Source organism: Macrosteles quadrilineatus, unplaced genomic scaffold, assembly GCF_028750875.1.
Source record: "Macrosteles quadrilineatus isolate MER2022 unplaced genomic scaffold, UCM_ALF_1.0 Scaffold_8__2_contigs__length_117827958, whole genome shotgun sequence".
NCBI lineage: Eukaryota > Metazoa > Arthropoda > Insecta > Hemiptera > Cicadellidae > Macrosteles > Macrosteles quadrilineatus.
Window position 1 is genome coordinate 7344100 of NW_026542601.1, and position 20622 is coordinate 7364721.

General features: G+C 34.2%; 1 protein-coding gene across 1 annotated transcript in view; it reads right to left on the minus strand.

Moving 5' to 3' along the window:
* Positions 1-51: 51 nt before the first annotated feature.
* Positions 52-20622, minus strand: part of LOC129001013 (poly [ADP-ribose] polymerase-like) — a 28559-nt gene continuing 7988 nt past the window's right edge. Inside the window, exons 9-22 of the mRNA XM_054428142.1 lie at positions 20082-20171; positions 19205-19368; positions 18330-18475; positions 14594-14648; positions 10933-11143; positions 9242-9440; positions 8340-8468; positions 7344-7550; positions 6719-6796; positions 5764-5922; positions 5263-5382; positions 4222-4382; positions 2253-2432; positions 52-737 (exon numbers count right to left, since the gene is read on the minus strand). Coding sequence (XP_054284117.1) covers positions 665-737; positions 2253-2432; positions 4222-4382; positions 5263-5382; positions 5764-5922; positions 6719-6796; positions 7344-7550; positions 8340-8468; positions 9242-9440; positions 10933-11143; positions 14594-14648; positions 18330-18475; positions 19205-19368; positions 20082-20171 — 1972 coding nt within the window. The 3' untranslated portion in view covers positions 52-664. The remainder of the gene's footprint in view (positions 738-2252; positions 2433-4221; positions 4383-5262; positions 5383-5763; positions 5923-6718; positions 6797-7343; positions 7551-8339; positions 8469-9241; positions 9441-10932; positions 11144-14593; positions 14649-18329; positions 18476-19204; positions 19369-20081; positions 20172-20622) is intronic.

The following is a 20622-nucleotide window of genomic DNA, read 5'->3' on the forward strand; positions in this document are numbered from 1 at the left end:
TATTTCCTGAGTATAGCAATGTACAATTTCAGGTACAAAAAAGTGATTAATGGTATGCACACTGAAACCGGTAGAACGAACAAATAACAAAATAACTTAACAAAAGGATATCTAGAAAATCCACAAAATTACACACACAGAAAAAACTAACACAATAAGTTAAATGCAGTAATTACCTTAATAAAACAAATATGTGAGAAACTAGACCGAAATGTAAACAAATAAGAATTAATAATGAGAAAAATCATTGGAATGTCTCCAAAACTTAAGAAAGAACACCTTTGAAATCACACAAAAAATGAATCCAATGTATTTAACTTATTACAAAAAACAATTCTTATTGTTTGCAAAGATTATGGAGCATCTGGATAATGCAAGATTATTGGTTTTCAGCACTTGAAGGTAAAATGTAACACGTGTTGTAGCATCAAGTATAAATATAATAACCTAAGAAAAAAAGTAGTCAAAAATGAAAATTGTTTACCAGCTTACTGCAAATGTAACACTGAATATACACAAAAAAATGGTAGGTGTCACACTGGATTGTTGCTCCTTCATTCATTATAAAAAGATGTTCGTACAAAATACACTATTTCCCAACTTTCAGTGAATTGCATTTCAGAAACTCAAACTGGGATTGAAACCGCAGAACTCATTCAGCACTTCAAAACTTGTAGTCAAACTTCATCCTAAACAAGTATCTCGCCTTTACCTGTCCAATGTCGTAAACAATATACCTGAGGAATTGGTTAAGGAAGTAACGATTAAAACATCATCAAATAGTTTAAACAAAAACAATTAGCCCCAAAAAATGCAATTTATGCAAATAAATGGACTAAGACACCTGTCGTTAGCAGTTTCCGTTGGAAGACATTAATATGCTGCTTGTTTTGGACTATTATCAGACATGATACGTTTATTTATTTATTCAGTACAAAACATGATATCCTGGAGCAGGAACAAATATACCACTATCTCAGTTATCGTCTGATGCCATTAGTTTGTTAGGGTTGAAAAAGGCGTAGAATATTTGACTTCAATTGGAGCTTGTCGTAAAATTTACCAGTCAAGAAATTCACATTGGTTTATCGATTTTCCTTCAATTGTTATTGTACAACTACAGTATTTTTCATGCCTGCAATATTAAAAAAATAATATACCCCCGCCGCAGCAAACCTGCAGACTAAGCGAATTTCCATCTGCCTGATTTGATTTTCAATTAAATCTATTTCAATAATCATTAGGTTTAACGATCATTACACTGTTACAAGGAGGGTAACAAAATATGTTTTTTAATAAAACATGAATAGCTTAGTATAAAATAAATAGATTTGCCAAGTTTGATCAAAATATATCAATAAACAAGCAAACTACAACAGTTTAATTATTCCCCATAAGAATAATAAGAAAATTTTAAATTTAAAACTTTTTAGAATTTTCTCCGTAACCAATAACCAAACAAAAACACTTCAATACACTATTTTTTTAAGCCCTTCAAAATGGTCTAGTGAGAAATTGGGAGGTAAAAAACGAGAAAAACCCTTTTTTACCCGATGAATCCCCGGGGGGTAAATAAAACCCCGTTCCCATGGTCCGACCAGGCTTACCATGAGACCTACGATAATAGCTTTTTCCCTATTTGGGAAATTCGCTAATAAAAGGCATACTTCTAAACCTAGATTACATTTCAATCTTAGTCCTGTGAAAATACAAACTCAAAGGCGTAAAAATTTGCTGTTATACTCCTACTACAAGCAAGAAGATGACGCCGTCAACCTCTAGCGCTTAAACACGAGGAAGTAAGTCAATAAACTTCCTTTCATAGAGTTGTGTTATCTTTCGGAATAAGAATATTTTATTGTCATTAGACATGGAAGTGTAACGGATATTGTCAAAGCTATAGGTTCTGTGAGGTAAGCCTGCTGTTAAATTGTTATCTATTTGTAGATTCACATTAATAATAGAGCACAAAGAATTACACTGGTATTTTGTCCTAATGTAGGGTTTCTTTAGATAGTAGGTTGATGAAAAATTGACTCTTTCAAAATTGTCTCTTCAACCTGTCTAAAGAAACCCTACTTCAGGATGAAATATCAGTTTTATGCTTTTGTTCATGTTTTCTATTATTGTGTATCCATCCCCTAGATTCTTAATTTTCTCAGGTAAGTAGTTGAACTCTATTCCTTAAAAAAATCTTAACTAACCAACCACAGAAAGTGAAATAAAAAGCAACAAGTGTGATGGAAGGATACTCGTTGTACAACAGTGATGTTTCCTTGTGTGTTGCTTGCTGAGTAGGTTTTCCATGGGGGACCTCTGCTCCGTCCAGTTCGGTTTTTTCCGACGGGTCTGGACATGTCGCACCCACTCCCTTACAGCTGTGTTTGCCGGACGGTAAGTTCTCTATGTATTCAGCATGGGTTCTCTCGTACCTGCAAACGCATTGAGTTTGATAACTTGTATGTCTTCATCACTTAACAGTAATGCACTGTGTACTATTTAGAGGGTTAGAGCTAAGATGAAAGAAGGGTGGGCTTTGAAAGGAATTAGAAGACCTGTGTGTGTTAGTTAATAACTAAGATTAACTATTTCTTTAGACAGGACAGTTTTTCAAAATTCAAAAAAATATTCCAATGAACAAGGGTAGCTAGATCCAATTTTCAATCATAAAAAATATATTGACTCTTCTTAGAATTGGACCTGCAGCCTTCTGATTGTTAGTTAAGCACTATAACAACTCACTCTGCTGTACAAGACCTTTGTCTGTACAAGAGATCTTCATCTTCGTGAGTTCAAGGCATAAGACTAAAAGCTAATTATAAGTATAGTACTAGTAGTCACTGAATAATCTGGCTTAAATGGGCACCTACATCATCAAGAGATAATTTAAATTTTACGTGAAAATCATAACTTTTTTGTCAACCAATCAAACTTTAAAAGGCCATCCATATATTTAGGTACCTTGAATGAAAAGTTTCAACATTCAATAATGGTACATTTCAACGAAGGAACACCTACACCGACGTATAGTATGAATTGGTTATCTATAGGGATCAACAAGAGTTTACGAAATAATCTACAAAGAAGGTCAGTTTTATTTAAATAAAACCCATTTTTATGACAAAACATTTAACTTTACAAGGCAATATTTCGATAAATTAAAAGTCTAGATCTTCTATGACCTTATACTTCACCAAAGGAATAGCTACAGCGACTTATTGTACCTATAAATTATGATAGAGACAAAGAGGTTACTGTCGCATCTGAACCTGGATGCGAACGAAGGATCAGGTGCTTGAAATAATAAACACTTTTACATTTAAGAAAAAACCGCATTGGCGAGCGGGAGTCGGTGAGGTAGGACGATGACTGTAGGTACATGGAGTGTCGGGTGATTGAGGTAGCAGTGGGAACGGAAGGTGGTGTGATGGAAACAACCAATGGGGTTAGTTTATTCAATCAGGCCATATGACGTCACATCGTACGATATCCTAATGGTACATGGGACAAGCTAGCAAATTTAATACTTGTAACTATCTGAATCTGAATTATAAATATACAATTCATTTTTATATTTAAATTAATACACTACAGTTACAAATAAATTGAGCCATTTGGATACAATAAATAAAGGAGGCAGTGAAAGCTAGACAATTTGCACCTGCAGCCTAGAGAAAGCTAAGATTAGCAAGCAGCGTCTCAAGCATAAAAAAACATTTCACTACAGAGTTTGGATTTTGTAAATTGGGATTTTGGACATACATTTTGGAATTACAGCATCGCTTATACTCTAAAACCCGACTAAAACACAATTCTAACCATTGTTCTAGCTCCAGTAGTTTTTCAGTTACAGGCTTCCAAAGTTTGTATGTGGTTAAAGCCATTTTAGACGCAATTTCGAATTTCATAGGTAAATCCCAGATCGAACCTGGCTTACACAGGATAATAGGTACCATTCCACACGAATTTAAGATTTTACATCGTCTTAATGTGTTGTTGCAATATATACCTGTAGCTTAGGACTGTGATAAAAGCTTTAAAAAAGTTTAAAAGTTCTAGGGTTGTTACCCATGTTCTTATACAGTCTTATGCAGGTGTAGAAAATATGTACCTATAAATTTGTTTCAATAGCTTAAGTTCACACAGGCAGAGCCCAACAAGCTTCCAACTGGACCGCTGTGAAGCTTGTGAATGGTTGGGGAGGATACACTGAACACTTACATATTTCCCAGCGCCACCTCACACAGCAGCATCAACCCTGTGTTGTTGACGGGACTGGTCATACAGTAGTTGGCACTCTTGGACACCATATCAGCGAAGTAGATACCTTTGCCGAACATGTATCCAGTGCTCGGAGCCTCCGGCGGGGCAATGCGCAGACCCTGCAACATGATACAGCAAGGCATAAATAACACCATTACTGAAGTGTCACCTAAAGAAAAAACACACCATACTTTGACAAAATACATAGTCTGGAAGAGTAAGATAAAGATTAAAGACACGTTGCTAACTTCTGCTAAGATCTAATTAGATAATCAGGAGTTCCTGCGATAGCATAAGATGATGTTTCTGTGGCCAATGGGAGATATTCATGATTCTCTAAAAAGTATCAAAGAAAATAGAAAGTAAGTTAAAATGAATAAATAAACAGGGTGACCCCAAACTCAACCAAACTGTTAAAGTACACTCCTGGAACAGCCGCCATTTTGTCTTTTTCGCAAAACAAAATTTGTATTGGCTTTATGTAGGAAATTGATATTTGGTACATAGATTAATAGACTAATAATGCAAAGACCTATTTAGAGATAAAGATATGTTTTTAAAAATATTTTTATTTTGAAAATGGCGGCAATTTAAAATGTAAAAAAATTAACATAAAAACAGGTAATCAACTACCGTGGCAATGTTTCATTTAGACGATTAATAACAATTCTAATGATATCAAACGGACATTACAAAAAAATTATATATCCCCTCAAAGTAGGGCTTGGCCTACTTACTAAATAACAAATTAAAATTTACTAGAAAAATTAGTTTAAAATAAAAATAGTGTTGTGGAAAAACAAATTGGCGGCTGTAAGGGTAACATTTAAAAACAATATTTTAGTATGACTTTGATTTTTGAACGATACTTTAAAAGGTTGGTAGAAAGTTTGGAGAAAACTGTATATTGGTTTTCCATCTTGTTATTACGAAATGTACTGAACCATATACAATATAGATAGATACTGTAATGGCAGAGAGGAAAACGTCACATCTTACCTGTGAAAGTATCCCAGCAAAGTTGGTCAGTCTGGACCCGTGCCACAACAGTTTTCTGTTCGGCAACTTTTTGAACGGTTTAAACCGTCTTTCCTCAACATGCCTCTTTACTTTGAAAATCTGAAACAAATCAGAAAAACTTAAAACTTGTGAAATAACAGTAAAAAACAAACAGACAATCAGGTTGTAAAGTTATAGTCGGTATGATGAGACCTGTCTCCTGATTGGGTCCTCAGGTTCTACGATACAAACAATTTTGTTGCCCGACATTGGCAAACAGTACATTTTCCTACATTTACCAACTGCTGATTTGAACTAATTTGTCCTTATAAACGATCTATAATTGCAGTCTTTCCTCCATTGTAACGTGTTTCCACCTTTTTCCAATCTTGGGGAAAACATTTTTCTATTACTGCCAATATACAGCCAAACAGGTATACATTCAACACTAATAATCTCATACTAAGCCATCAGCCAATGTAGTTTCTAATATATCCTCACCTCCTCAATCACTAGGCTATACTGAGTGTGGGTCGCTGCGTGCGTGTTCTTTACATATTTCTCCAGGATGACAAACTCTTCCGAGTCTCTAGGCAGCGGCTCTATCTCTGCCTTCAGCTTGTGGTAGTGCAGGTCTATCGGGTGATGTTCTCCCTCCTCCTACAACCAAAAAGTGCAACTTTACATCCTAGACTCTATCCCAGAACCAATTTCTTATTACTTCAAGCTAGGCCTGAAAGGTCACGGGCATTAAGGGTCACAGCATTATTATTTAGATAAAGTCCATTGATGATTGACAGGATTTGAACCGGGAACCTTACCTACCAAAGTAGATCAATTTGTTCTCAAACTGCAACAATGATCGAACGAGTGTAACGCCAGGATAGGGAAAAAGTGAATGCATTATACTCGGTGCAGTATGGTGTGTATTTCAAAAGGCAGTTTTGCCAAACTTCTTGATTGTAAGGTGAGCTCAGTACCAACTCAGCTACCCAGCTAATAATACAGAGCTGTGTCAATATGAAATCTGGTTGGCAACTGGATAAACATAAGCATTGTGTGTGATAAAAAAAGTCCAAACACAACTACTAAAATACAAATCGACAAGTTATATTTTGGACATTTCCTCTCTTTCTTTATCAAGAAAAATTAAAATTAATATTCATGATCTTTGTAGTTTAACCAACAAGATTAAATAAAGATTAATCTGTATAAAAGATTTTAAATAACTACCTGAGATTAAAATACAACATAATGCTTTGTTACAGCTCAAACTTTGCCCTCATGTTTGCAAAGTCCTTTAATTTACTGTTGAAAAATTTTAAGGTTCAAACTAAATGACGAATTGGGGTTTTCACAATAAATACATGATATCCTCACAAATAACTTCAAACATCCTAATTCAACAATATATGTCAAGCAAAGCTTAGTATTGTGTTGATACACAAAAACTCACCTTTTTATCAGGATCGCTCTTGAGCATGCTATAGGCAACCTCCATTTCCAGCAAACTTTCAAGCATTTCCATTTTATTCTGAAATACAAAACATTAAATTAAATTAAATAGTAGTAAGGTTTGCTGCAACTATGAGACAAGGTAACATTTTTTTAGTTTTGTAAATACATCCACACATATTACTGTCAACACAGTACAGTAGCTCAGTGGTAAGCCTAAAATTGCTGGTTTAAAACTGTATTATATTACCACTATGGCCAGGGTTGATTAAATTACTTATACCATAATGGTACATACCAGGCTTTAGACATGCAAGTCCATAGTGACAGGCAGTTTTCCTGCAAACCCATTCTCCATAAGGTTTTGGTTTTACATATTTTTGTACTTCTATTGACAACCAGTTGGGCTAAATTAATGGTCAAGATGGTTTATAGTTGTGGTTATTTACGTTATAAGCTGAATTGTATTGCGAGGTTTAAGAAAGAATTCAAAATATTCTTAGTAAAACAAAATACTATACAATAGAAGAGTAGTTGTATGACATTATTTTAAAGCGACTGTTTTAATTTATAAGCTTGTTATCTAAGAAATGACAATGTCACCTGTTACGTGATGATTCCCTCACCTTGATGATCTCCAGATTGTCCAGTGGCGGGGGTTGCTTGATGCCGAAGTCGTGTGGCACCAGTGTATAGAACCTGTTGGTGCCATCTGTGATGATCAACTTGTTGTCTTCATTCTGTAGAGCGCGCTGTAGCTCAGACAACACCGTGTACGCTTGCTGTATCTGCCGTTTGCTGATCTTACCTAGCGGCATCTTTTCCAGATCCAACTGCGGATAAACAGGACGAGTAGTACAAAAGTTTATCCTCACAAAAAGTAAAAATCAACCCACATTTAAAATGAATACTCCGATCCCAGCAAACTTGCCGACTAAGAGAGTTTCTTTTATAAAATAACATTTTTAATCAAATATTTCCTTCATCCAGTCAGATGTATTTCCTATTTAAATAACAAAGTGTTTGACATGTACTAAGGTTTGCTCCTACAGGGAAAAAATAAAAGCACCAATCAAGATTAAACTATGTATTTAAGAATGTATTTGACTATTAAAATCCAAACAAATTGTAAATCAAAATTAATGTTCAAAACAAAACCCAGTTTGGCATGTTATTGAACACATTTTCTCCTGATTTTCGCTCTATACCTTGTCTTCAAATACCAACTATCAGTTTAGAAAATAAATTACCAATGTACAGCATTCTAAACGAGACAATACATTAAAAAAACCGGACGACCAAACGCTGATTAAGCATGAGACGCGGCGCCAGTGGAATGTAATTTTGACTTACCTGACCAAACTTCCACCTTAAATGTATTGTCTTGTGTGTGAATCAATTAATGTATTTTCTGTTTTATTTTAATTTCCTGATGAATTCCACATCATTAACAAGACATTTGGACCTGAATATGAGCTCCATTTTTGGTCACACAAAAAATTTTTGGAGTCGGAAACTACCAAGAACAGGAACCAGGTAATCTTAACTTAGCTATTAGTTAATTCAGACGATTCAGAGGCAATTCCATTATAAAACTGTTATTACATTACACACAAACATACCTCAAACTCCAGCATAACTTTCTTCATTGTATCAACGTTGAAAATCATCGAAATCAAGTCTTGAACTGGTTTTGGAAGTTTTGATTCAATGGAACTCTCTGTGTTCAGTCTAACACTGTCACTTTCATCCTGAAAATAAATTGATTGTATTCAAAAACATTCCAGTGATTAGTGACCATTGTTAAAAACACTTACACATTTTTAAGATAAATGGTTTTTCACAAGTAAAACAGTGAAACTACTATCTAGTTGCTTAGATGATTCCATCGATGTTTTTGTTTTACCTGAAGATGGACTTTGAAGTCTGAAACTATAGTAGTACACTCAGGGCTGCGTTAAGGGTCAGTGGAGCCCTGGGCAAACCCAAAAGCAGTGCCCCCATTTTTTCCTAGTGCGAGCAGGCGGTGGTTGAGGGGCACCCGGTGGGCGCCCCCAAACCTTCGGCGCCCCTGGGCATATGCCCAGTCTGCCCGTTTATAAAAGTGGGCTTGAGTACACTACTGAAAAATGATCACTTGACGAAGCCAGGTAACATTTAAACCATTTGGCTATCCATCTTTACAGTTAGTTCAGTTTATAAACATTTACAAATAATGTTTAAAATACAACCCTGAGAAGAAAACGACAAAATCAATGGCATGTGCATACCATGCCAATTTTACCGATTACCAAAAACAAAGGCACAAAATAATGTCCCATACTGATATACTGATATGTTTCTGTACCGCAGAAATAAAGTAAAATACTCTTTATTAATAGAAAGAGTTTAAAAGTACAATACATTGAAGAGTGTCAAAAATACATAACAAACATAATACAAAACAAACAAACAAAAATAACATTTACCTACTAATGACTTATTTGGGCTTCTCCATCAGATCAAAATTATTATTTCTACTTACTGTGCCCAAGTCGATATCCATCGGCACCATTTTATGGGGCACTTTGACGAAGTTGTGCCGGTTCTCCCACCGATTGCCAGTACTGTCTTCAAATTTTTCCTTAAACATATTGATTGCTTCCTGAAGTGAGCCCATCGTATCGAGTTTTGTTCCTCCGATACTTGTACCGATACGACCCCATGCTCGGAATACCCAATACCTGGGCAGAAACAGAAACAAGATGAGCTTACTTTAAGTTGACTTTTTGCAGTATACTACAATTTTGTATCCCTGTTATATGTCATTAACTGTTTCTTGTTTCTCAATGTAGTCAGGCTTCATATATAATCAAGTGTCCTACAATTTATTTTTTTATTTCTTCATTGTTTGTCAATATCACCCGTGATTGTAACGTCAAGCACTTAAACTTACTTGTATCTAGTCAAAATTGTTGATATTTATTATTGTTACTACGTACAAATTTCTTTATGCTTTTGTAATTGTTATATTATTTGTTATTTATTGTTAGAGTAGTTACTGTTGCTTTAATATTTTGTGGCCTATTAGAAACAATATGTTAACATATCATGTATTTGCTGTAAAATGGTGTAACCGTTGAGAGGAAATAAATGTTAGACACCCCAACATGATTTCATTATTTGTTTTGACAATTGACAAGTATATTTCTTTCCAATTGTCGACATTAAAATTTTAATTTTTGTCGCAGTAAAACTATTAGATTAAGAAATATCAAATTGTGTAATAAATTATGATTGGTGTGGATATTTGAACCATGGTGAAAAATACCATTTACACAAAAGATCACATTTCTGACATGTACTGAAACATACCATATCATTCCTCAGTATAAATAATAAGCACACAGCACAGTGGTGTTGATGTTTTAATTTTTTTCCTACGAGTTACTCTCCTGCCATTTTGATTTAATTTCTTTTGTCACCCACATTCAGCTACAGTCAAAGAAATTTTAAGTGGTGGTTTAGTATGTGTCTAGATCAAATCGTTTAGGATTCTTTTTATTTTATTTATAAAATTAAAATCATTTATCATTATATTTATTCAACAAGAGTTTATTTTTATTACAGTACAGTACTTATGTGCACTTACCCAGTCTCAATTGTAATACTTTAGGGCTAAAATCAAATTATATGGTTATATGGCTGGCAATCAGTTGTGAATATCGATGCTTCACTGTAGGCCTAGTACTATGGATAGATCTAATCATTCCATTCACATGTTACAGTTGTATCCTGTTTATTAAGTCACCGATAGACAAGGGTCTACAGGTTAGGTTAGGTAAGACCGATAGACAAAGGTCAACAGGTTAGGTTAGGTTAGGTTAGACCGATAGACAAGGGTCTACAGGTTTGGTTAGGTTAGACCGATAGACAAGGGTCTACAGGTTAGGTTAGGTTTGGTTAGGTAAGACCGATAGACAAGGGTCTACAGGTTAGGTTAGGTTTGGTTAGGTAAGACCGATAGACAAGGGTCTACAGGTTAGGTTAGGTTTGGTTAGGTAAGACCGATAGACAAGGGTCTACAGGTTAGGTTAGGTTTGGTTAGGTAAGTCCGATAGGTAAGGGTCTACAGATTAGCCTAGATTTGGTTAGGTTAGACCGATAGACAAGGGTCTACAGGTTAGGTTAGGTTTGGTTAGACCGATAGACAAAGGTCTACAGGTTACCACTCACTTGGTCTTTTTGTCAGACTCGAGCACTTGAATTCTGTAGTATTTGTTGACGCCACTTTGCATGTCAGTCAGACTGAGTACAGCCGAGTAAATGTCTTTGCCATTGTTGTATACGTGGGCCACATCCTCCATACCAGACTCTGGGTCAACAGCTGATCCTCCTTTTACCTTCAGAGTCACCTTTGATGACTTGTTGCTTTTGGAGAACGCACCTACGTAGCAAACGAAACCCTTCATATAAAATATGTACAGTAGGTCCAGACTCTTGCTACAAATGAGCAATAGTGATAATCAAAAACAGAAATTTCAGATCCCAAAACGAAATCTTGAATCTCTTGAAAATTAAGCCTGGTTAAGGTTACTAAAAATGTGGGTAAAAATAAAAATAAATTGTTTGTCATGTAATTAAAACTGAAGAAATTAGACTCCTGAACCTGACATAACGTGAATAACATGGCTAATACACTTGACACCTATAACTCAATAACTCATTTATTTAGCAAGATTAACATTACAAATGCATTAGCCAAGTCAAATTTACTAAAAATAACTATTAACTAACTTTTAAAATAATTAAAATTAAAATTCATTAGGACTGTCCGTCAGCGAGAAAGGCGCGGACACTGTAGTAGCCTTTACCCACGAGAAATGACCTCAAGTGCCTTTTGAAGCATCCCGGATCTGATGTGGACTTGATTTGAAGTGGGAGAGCATTGAACAGTTTGATGGCATTATAGTTTAGATGTCTTTCAAAGAATGTGGTTGAATGGGCTGGAATTCTCAGATTGAAAGTATTGCGAAGCAGATACGAGTGGGTGGATGTGGTGTGGAAATGAGAATAATTTGACTTCAGAAAAGTGAGGACTTCTAGAATGTAAATACAGGGAAAAGTTAGAATTGCGGATGATTTAAATACAGCTCTACAAGTTTGTTTGTAGGGAAGGCCGTGAATTATTCTGATAGCTCTCCTTTGAAGGCGAAAAAGGAAATGGGTTCTTGTGCTTTCACCTCCCCATAGTGCAACTGCATATATCATGTGTGGATAAAGTACACCGTAGTAAGCAGTAAGAAGTACATCTTTGTTTGAAAATTTTGCTAGTTGGCGCAGAAGAAAAATTCCTGAACTGATCTTTCTACAGACAGAATCAATGTGGGGTTTGAAACACAAGTTCTCGTCCAACAACAATCCCAGGAATTTTACTTGAGCAGTGGTTTCAGTTTCAGTGTCGTCCAAAATAAAATTTTGTTTGTTTTTGGTTTTCCTAATTGAGAATTCAACGAGCTGAGTTTTTGTTGAATTGATTTTGAGGAGATTTTCGTCGAACCACTGCAACAAGCAACTGGCTTGTATAAAGGCACACATGTCTAGTTCGAGTCGGTTTGGGCTGGAGACAGCGAGAGAGGTGTCGTTAGCAAAAAGACATATTTCACCCTTTTGAACAACTGATGGGAGGTCGTTAATAAAGAGGAGGAACAGTACCGGACCAAGAACCGACCCCTGAGGCACTCCACTGACGATCGTGCCAGTAGAGGATCTGTGAGGGCGTAGACACCCAGTGCTATCCACTGCTTTCACCTCCACATATTGACTTCGGTTGGCAAGGTAAGACGAGATCCATTGTAGTGACAGCCCTCTAATTCCATAAGAGTGTAACTTCTGCTTGAGAAGGTCATGATCCACTGTGTCGAATGCTTTGGTCAGGTCGAAGAAAAATCCCAAAGCTTTCTCACCTCTATCCAGTGCACTGACCACAGTCGATACAAGGTGATAAATTGCGTCTGTTGTCGACCTGTTTTTTACGAACCCAAACTGTTTACTGGTGAGTATGTTATTTTTATGTAGAAATTCCAGCAATCTTTTTAGGAATAATCTTTCAAAAAGTTTGGAAAACGTTGACACAATTGATATTGGCCTGTAGTTATCGCACAGACGATCATCCCCCTTTTTATATATAGGCTTAACAACAGAGAGCTTTAGAGTATCAGGAAACTGACCAGAAATAAAAGACGAATTACTTAAATGAGTTAGAGGTGTCAAGATTACATCACCTATTTCTTTTAATAGCCTTGGGGATATTTCATCTGTGCCGGCTGAACTCTTATTTTTCATCAACCTTATCTCAGTTGCAACTTCTTTTTCAGTTGTTGGGCAAAGGAAGAGGGAATTTGACACATGCCTTGTACAGCTGTTAGTACCCTTTTTATTTGACTGGCTGCCAATCTCAACAAAGAAATTATTAAATCGATCAGCTACTAATTGTGGATCTGTGATTAAATAACCTTTCTCATCAAGGAGGTGGGGTTCCTTAAATTGTTTGTTTGTTCCATTTTTATTTTCATTAATTGTATCCCATATAGCCTTGCTTTTATTTTCTGCCTGGTTTATTTTACATAAATACAGTTCAGATTTCTTTTGCCTTACAAGTTTTCTAAAATTGGATTTTATTCTTAAATAATATTGTCTCATGTAATGTTCGGAGGGAAGATCTTTTGTTCTGTTGTATAGGTCAATCATTTCTGTCCTTTTTTGGCACATTTCTTTGTCTAAAACTACACGACCTGTGATTTTCCTTTCTTTTACTTTCTTTCTTTTCAATGGAAATGCTATTTCAAATATGTGGCGTAACTGGCTTTCAAAATTGGAAAATTTGTCATTCATTGTTGTTGCGTTGTACACTGATATCCAGTTCTGTTGCTTAAGTAATAGCTTAAAGTATTGCTTTGTATTATTATTAAATTCTCTGGAAAATTTATATTTTATTAGATTATCTCTGTCATTCAGTGAACAGTTTATGGAAGCTAACTGGGCGTGGTGGTCTGAGAGGGCTGTCACAAGAACTTCACTTTTAATTCTTTTATTATCTATGTCAGTAAATATATGATCTATCAAGGATCTAGAACATTTGAACTCCCTTGTATATGAACTTATCGTGTTTCTGAGTCCAAAAGATCTCATAATGGTTACACCTACTTATTAATTAACATGTAGGTTAATTAATAACCTACAAAACATATTTGATTTTTAACAAGAAACACTAAACAAAATTAAACTCCTGACACTTAATCATCACTCCTGACTTAATCATGAATATTAGGTAAATACTTAATTGAATCAGTTACGTCACATGTTGCCACTGAGCTACCACCATGTTAAGTAAGGAAAGTAAGGGCGGATACCTTCTTCCTTACTTTACTTACTCATAGTTTCTTCCTTCTTTTTTAAGCTAAATTACAATGCTGTTATTGTACTTTTTGGTGAAGGTGCACAGCTTCGGGCATGCTACTAGACTAGTTAAGGATTAAGGGTCTTAATTCCATATATGAAGGACTCGTCTAGTTTTAGATGTTTTTGTGATTCCAAACTTGGCTCCTAAGTTGCAGTACATGTCAGATATAGCCTTAGTCTGCCTTTGTTAAGATTAACTTGCAAGGATACTAAGTGGAAGTTTGGGGTTTTTCATTTGGATTGTGTCTGATATACTGAATTTTGCCTTTGGATCTGGCTAAACTGCTCTTTTTATCAATTGGTCCAAAAGAAAACAAAGTTTCAAAAGCAGCTGAAAGACTCAAACGAGCTGCATAAATTAAACAGAAAAATCCAGATCTACAATATTTAAAAATAAATAGTTCTCTACCAGTACACATACGAATGAAGTACTTACTTTTGGAAATACTTTTTGATTTAAGACTTTCAATTCCCTCCAAGCGCTTTTTGGCCTGAAAATAATATTGTTAATTTAAACATGTGTTGAAAATATACTTTCTGTTACTACTGTATAGGCTACTTACTACAAATAATGTGATATATATAGTTCCACTACACTATTATTACTTTGCATATGGAACTTATGATAATTATGATAATACAGAAGGGGAAAAACATAAAATAACAAACAAAGTTTAGTTCATGAAAAAATTGTGACATTTGTATTTTTTGTATCAGAGGAGGCACCACCATATTTGTACATAATAAGTATAAGTCCAGAATTTTTGATGTTGGTAGGTTTTGCAAGGAATTGACTTTTGAAGCATCAGCTGTTTTTATTGATGAATTAAAATTAATCATAGTATCTTTGTACCACTCTCCTAATGGAAATTCCAATGAGTTTTTAACGATCATGGAAGAGCTTTTACATTTCATATCAAATTGGACTAGTTATAATATAGTGATGGGTGGGGATTTTAATAACAAATTCAACATTCAAAATAAAACTAAAACTGTGACAGAATTACTTAACCTCTTTAAACAATACAATTTTTATTATCTAAATGATAAACCAACAAGAGGGGACAAATGTCTTGACAACGTTTTTGTTTGTAAAAAAAGGGCCTCAATTTGTTTTAAAGGTATTTTTGATTTTCCCTACTCTGATCATAGTGGAGTAGTTATTAATTTTTGTCCACCCAGGAAAACTAAAGAAACAGTTCCTACAATGACAGAACATGTTCCACAGGCTAAGTTTAGAGTAGCCTTACGTAGTATTAATAATTTATGTAATAATTTAGCTTCATATGATTGGCAAGACTTGTTATTAAAACTTGATTATATGGAGTCGGAAACTAAATTTCAATTTGTCTTCAACATATTACTTAATAATTTGAACTATTTTAAGACCCCAGTGAAAAGAAAATATGACAACAAGCCAAATTGCAAAATTAAATTCAAACAAGAATGGTACACAGCTGACTTAGCGTATATTAAGCAAAAACTGTTGAACCTGTATAATTTAAAATGTGGTTTAAATGATTCAAGTAATTATAAGTTCATTATCAATATTGAATATGAAAGATTGAAATTGCAATATAAAAGATCCATAAAAGAAGCCAAACTAATGTATAATGTGTACCTCATAGAAAGTAGCAATAACCAATGTAAAGCAGCATGGGATCTTATAAAGAAAAACAAAGTGTGTTCTGAAAGGCTTCCTTTAACTATTAAATCTGATGTCCTTAACGACTACTTTATTAACTCTATTGCTGATATTAAACTACAGCTTGATAACACAAAAATGCAGAGCTCACCAATAGACCTTACTGATGGTGGTATTAATTTAAACGATGTTGCATTTAGTTGGAAAATTGTAACGCCTTTAAATGTTATTAATGCAGTTCTAAAAATGAAAAACTCAAAAAGTGATGATGTTTATGGAATGTCAAATAATTTACTTAAAAATATTATTTATAGTTTACATGTACCTCTTGCTAATTGTATAAACTCATTGTTAGAAGCTGGAGTATTCCCAGACTTGTTGAAGGTCTCACGTGTTTGTCCAGTCTATAAGAAGGGTCCAAGAGATAAACCCCAAAGTTATCGTCCTATCTCAGTAATTCCGGTAATTGGTAAATTAATTGAAATCTTGGTCTTTGAACAGGTTAATGAGTATTTTGAGGAGAACAACTTGTTTAATGTATCCCAATTTGGATTTAGAAAGGGAATGTCCACTATTGATGCTCTTGATAATCTAATTCGTCAGATTCATGGGGCATTTGAAAATAGGTTATTTGCTCAGGGCACTTTTTGTGACCTGAGCAAGGCGTTTGATTGTGTTGATTTTAAAATTCTTATAAACAAATTACAAAATTATGGGTTTCGAGGGCCATCTCTACAATTCTTTTCATCTTACCTAAACAATCGTAAACAAATAGTAAGTATTAATGGCAATACGTCACAAGAAAAGAATGTAAAATGGGGCGTTCCCCAAGGCTCAGTCCTTGGTCCACTTTTATTTTTAATTTATTTTAATGACCTTCCATTGGCAGTAAAGAGTCAAACTATTCTTTATGCGGACGATACAACATTTTTTCATGTAAACCCCAACCTAACAGAACTAAAAAATCTTGTCCATGAAACAAAGCTAAAAGCATCAAATTGGTTTAATGCGAATGGATTTTTGCTTAATGAAGAAAAAACCCAAAACATGATTTTTACACTAAAACAAATCCCCACTATGAGTGATCTAAATAATAGCAAAGCTGTAAAATTTTTGGGCCTTCAAATTGATAATCAACTCACATGGAATGCTCACATAGATTATTTATCTTCAAGATTGTCTCGTGTGGTGCATCTTTTAGATCGGCTTGTAAATCAGGTTCCTAAGAAATATGTAAGGACGGCCTATTTTGCGTACTTCCAGTCAATCATGAGATACGGATTGGTGCTTTGGGGTGGTAGTGGTAGAATAAAAGAAATTTTGATTCTCCAAAAAAGGGCTTTAAGAGCTATGACAGGGACGCACCCTGATCATTGCAAACCTCTTTTTATAGATCTGCAAATTCAAACTGCAGTTAATTTGTTCATTTATGATCTGATTGTTTATATATTAAAAAACCCTGAATATCTTCAATTTAATAATCACAGTCACAACACTCGTTTTAAAAATACTGCGCTATTAGAATCCCATCGTCTTAGTAAAACTAGTAATTGCCACATAATTTTATCAATTAAAGTATATAATTCAGTAAAAAATAATCTAAATTTTCATTCAATTAACAAATTTAAGGCTATGTTTTATAATTATCTACTTCAGAACCCTTTTTATAGTCTGGATGATTATTTTAAACTGGGAGAAATTGTCCTTTAGTTTGGTTTTAATTTCAGTTAAGAATGTGAATGGAGTTGAATGTTAATTGTAATATTCAATAGTATGTTTATTTTAAGACTTGGTTTAAAAACTGCAAATAGACTTTGTCAATGATATGTAAATGTATCCTTATGGCAAATAAAGATTGATTGAGTGATTGTATATTAAAAAAATAAAATAACTGCAAAGGAATAGATGAATAAATTGAACAGCAATATAAGGTATTTATTTTATTTTTATTTTTAAAGAAGAACCCCAATTATTTAAATTATTTGGGATCAGTCCCCATTCAAATAATTGGATTGTTACCAAAATTCAGAGTCTTAAAAAAAAAAATAGACCAAGTCCTGTCGAGCTTTTACAATTTCGATCGCAAAATGTATCTGCGACAATTTCGTGATCAGAACATAACACTTTTGCCGAAATTGCGGAGTACGATTATTATTTTCCGTGACCGCAGGAGACGATGATCTACACGACCATGGGATATGTTTATCAATTTTCTGCGATCGCAAAATACGATGACAATATTTCCGTTACCGCGGAAGACGATGATGGTGACAACACGATCGTGAGACAGGATTTGGATCACAATCACGGCTTTTGTCTTTATAATAACAACTCTTATTTTTGTGGTTATTAATTTTAAAATTATTTCTGTAAACCATTCGGATAATCGGCGATTCGCGTAGTTGGAGTTCGGATTGGAGTTCTACTGTAATGATAATTTACTTTGTATTGGTCGAATGCAATCACACTTTAGTAGAACAAACATCTATTAAATGTAAAAAAAGTTACAAATTGAATTTATACTCACGTCAGACCCCCAACTGGCCATGTTCAATCTGGATATATTCTCGATTGCTCCACCTTTTAAAGACTCTTGGATGAATGATTCCGGAACCACCTGAATATTGGCTTCTTCCACTTCCTCCATTCGTTTGTTCTTCTTTTCTACTTCCTCTGTAAATTCACAACAGTTGTAAATTGGAGTTTGGAACAAAACAATCACACTACCTACACAAAATAAACAGTTGGCAAAACAACGAATCACTATAGGTCTAATTCTCTCAACCATACATTGTATTTATTCATTTTACACAGTGGCTTTGGAGTTTTTTTTTAAATGATCTGTATGAATCCAGAACTTGGAACTATATGTAGGTAGATTTTGTCAACAGGCACTATTTCCTAGGTCTTGGAAGAGGGTTTAGACTAGCTTTAGACAGGAGGAAGTTCAATTCTCGTAATAAATTCTGGTTAGAAAAAATTCTAACTCAGTTGATTTACAACTAGCATTTTTGAATAACAGCAATAATCAAGGAATACAGAAATGTGTTACAAAAACACAAATGTGTTAACAAACAAAAGCTACTGGGTCAAGATTTTTAGATCGGCTCAAGTCGGGTCAGATCGTGGAGGTATGGGAGTGGCTTCATATTAACGTAATCACAAAAAGCACCAATAAAGATTATCCGATCATAGATTTACAATTTTGGTGTGATTGTGGGAGATGAACAATACCATTAAGATTATAGGAGACGTTCATAACAAAGAGCAAATATTGGAAAAATACCATACAGAACTTTGAAAATAATGGTTATATCAACACCCAGAAAAATGTCTAGTAAAACAGTTTACTTACAACCATTTATACTTAGTATCAATAAGAACAGACTAAAAGCTACACACCTTGAGTCGATATGACTGCAGCCAACTTGCTATGTACTTTGGTCACCACTTTTCCTCCAAGTTTAGTGATTTCCTTCTTCAACTCGTCTCTTTTGAGTGACTTTCCGATTATCACAAACTCCATGTTTTTCAGTGGCAAGATGCGGTCACTTTTGATTTTGGGTCTGGAGAAAAATATATTTTGTTTATAGGTAGACATGAATAATTTACAAACAATTACCTGAATTTAAAATCTTTTTTAAATATTTAAAATTGAACTAAAGTCATTTTTTACTGCTTTCAGTCTTTTTTAAGTTCATGGGATGTACTTGTTTTCAATGGTATGACAGGTTGACGTGTACCACGGGTGGTACGTGGTTTAATTAGCATAATTATTATCTTATTTCGTTACTGAATCTGTGTAAGTAGTGTACAAGATGATAAATAATTAATTCTATCTAATTATTCCTATGAACACACTTTCGTGTTTTTTTGAAAGTCTATGGTAATTTGTACACAAATTTACTTTTGACTGAAATTTTATTTGTGCGCCACCAGTGGCCACTCCAGTAAGTAAGTTAACTTAGTTACAAAATAAGTTCCTTGCTAAGTGTGATTGCTTAAAACTGATTAGGTATTTAAAATTTAATTACCCTTGTTATTATATAGAATGTTTATGTCATATTTTCTGTAGGCCTAGTCATAGTTTTGAGTTGATTTATGGAGATAATCATAATTCTGTAAACATTTTTATTTCATGATCAATAAAGATTTGACTTGATTTAAAGAAAGTAAATCTGCATAAACACGTAACTGAAGATACACACAAATAAAGATAACAACACCATTATGATTTTGAACACAGCAATATTTTCAGTAATATATATTATCAACTTACCCTTGCTCAGAAGTAGACGGACCAAAATTCACATTCACAGTACGTTCTTCCACTCTGATGATTCGTTTTCTTAATTTTGGCTTGTATCTCCTAAAAAGATTAATACTTTCAATATAAAGAGTAATATATCACTTAACAATATCACATCCTGTAAGTCATTTTATTTTAACATTACAATTAATATCAACCCATTCAAATATTCGAGGGACAACAATTTCATGATTTTATTACTGCCAAATAAAGTAAATAAACACCTAAATATTCTCTGACAGATTATGACGAAATCTATCACATTAAAGATATAGAGGAAAAACTAATAAAGATATACAAGTTCACATACACTAAGGAGAAAAAAAGGCATTTTTACCATATGTATAAACAACGGATATTTGGGATAGGCAAAATAAAAACAATGAGCAATCAATTTTTATTCAAAGTTGAAAGTGTTTCAACATGAAAGAAACTATAGGAGGTTTTTGCAGCCCCATAATAATCTTTTCATGTTAGCGCTTTGTTTGGTCGCTTAACCCTTACTACATTC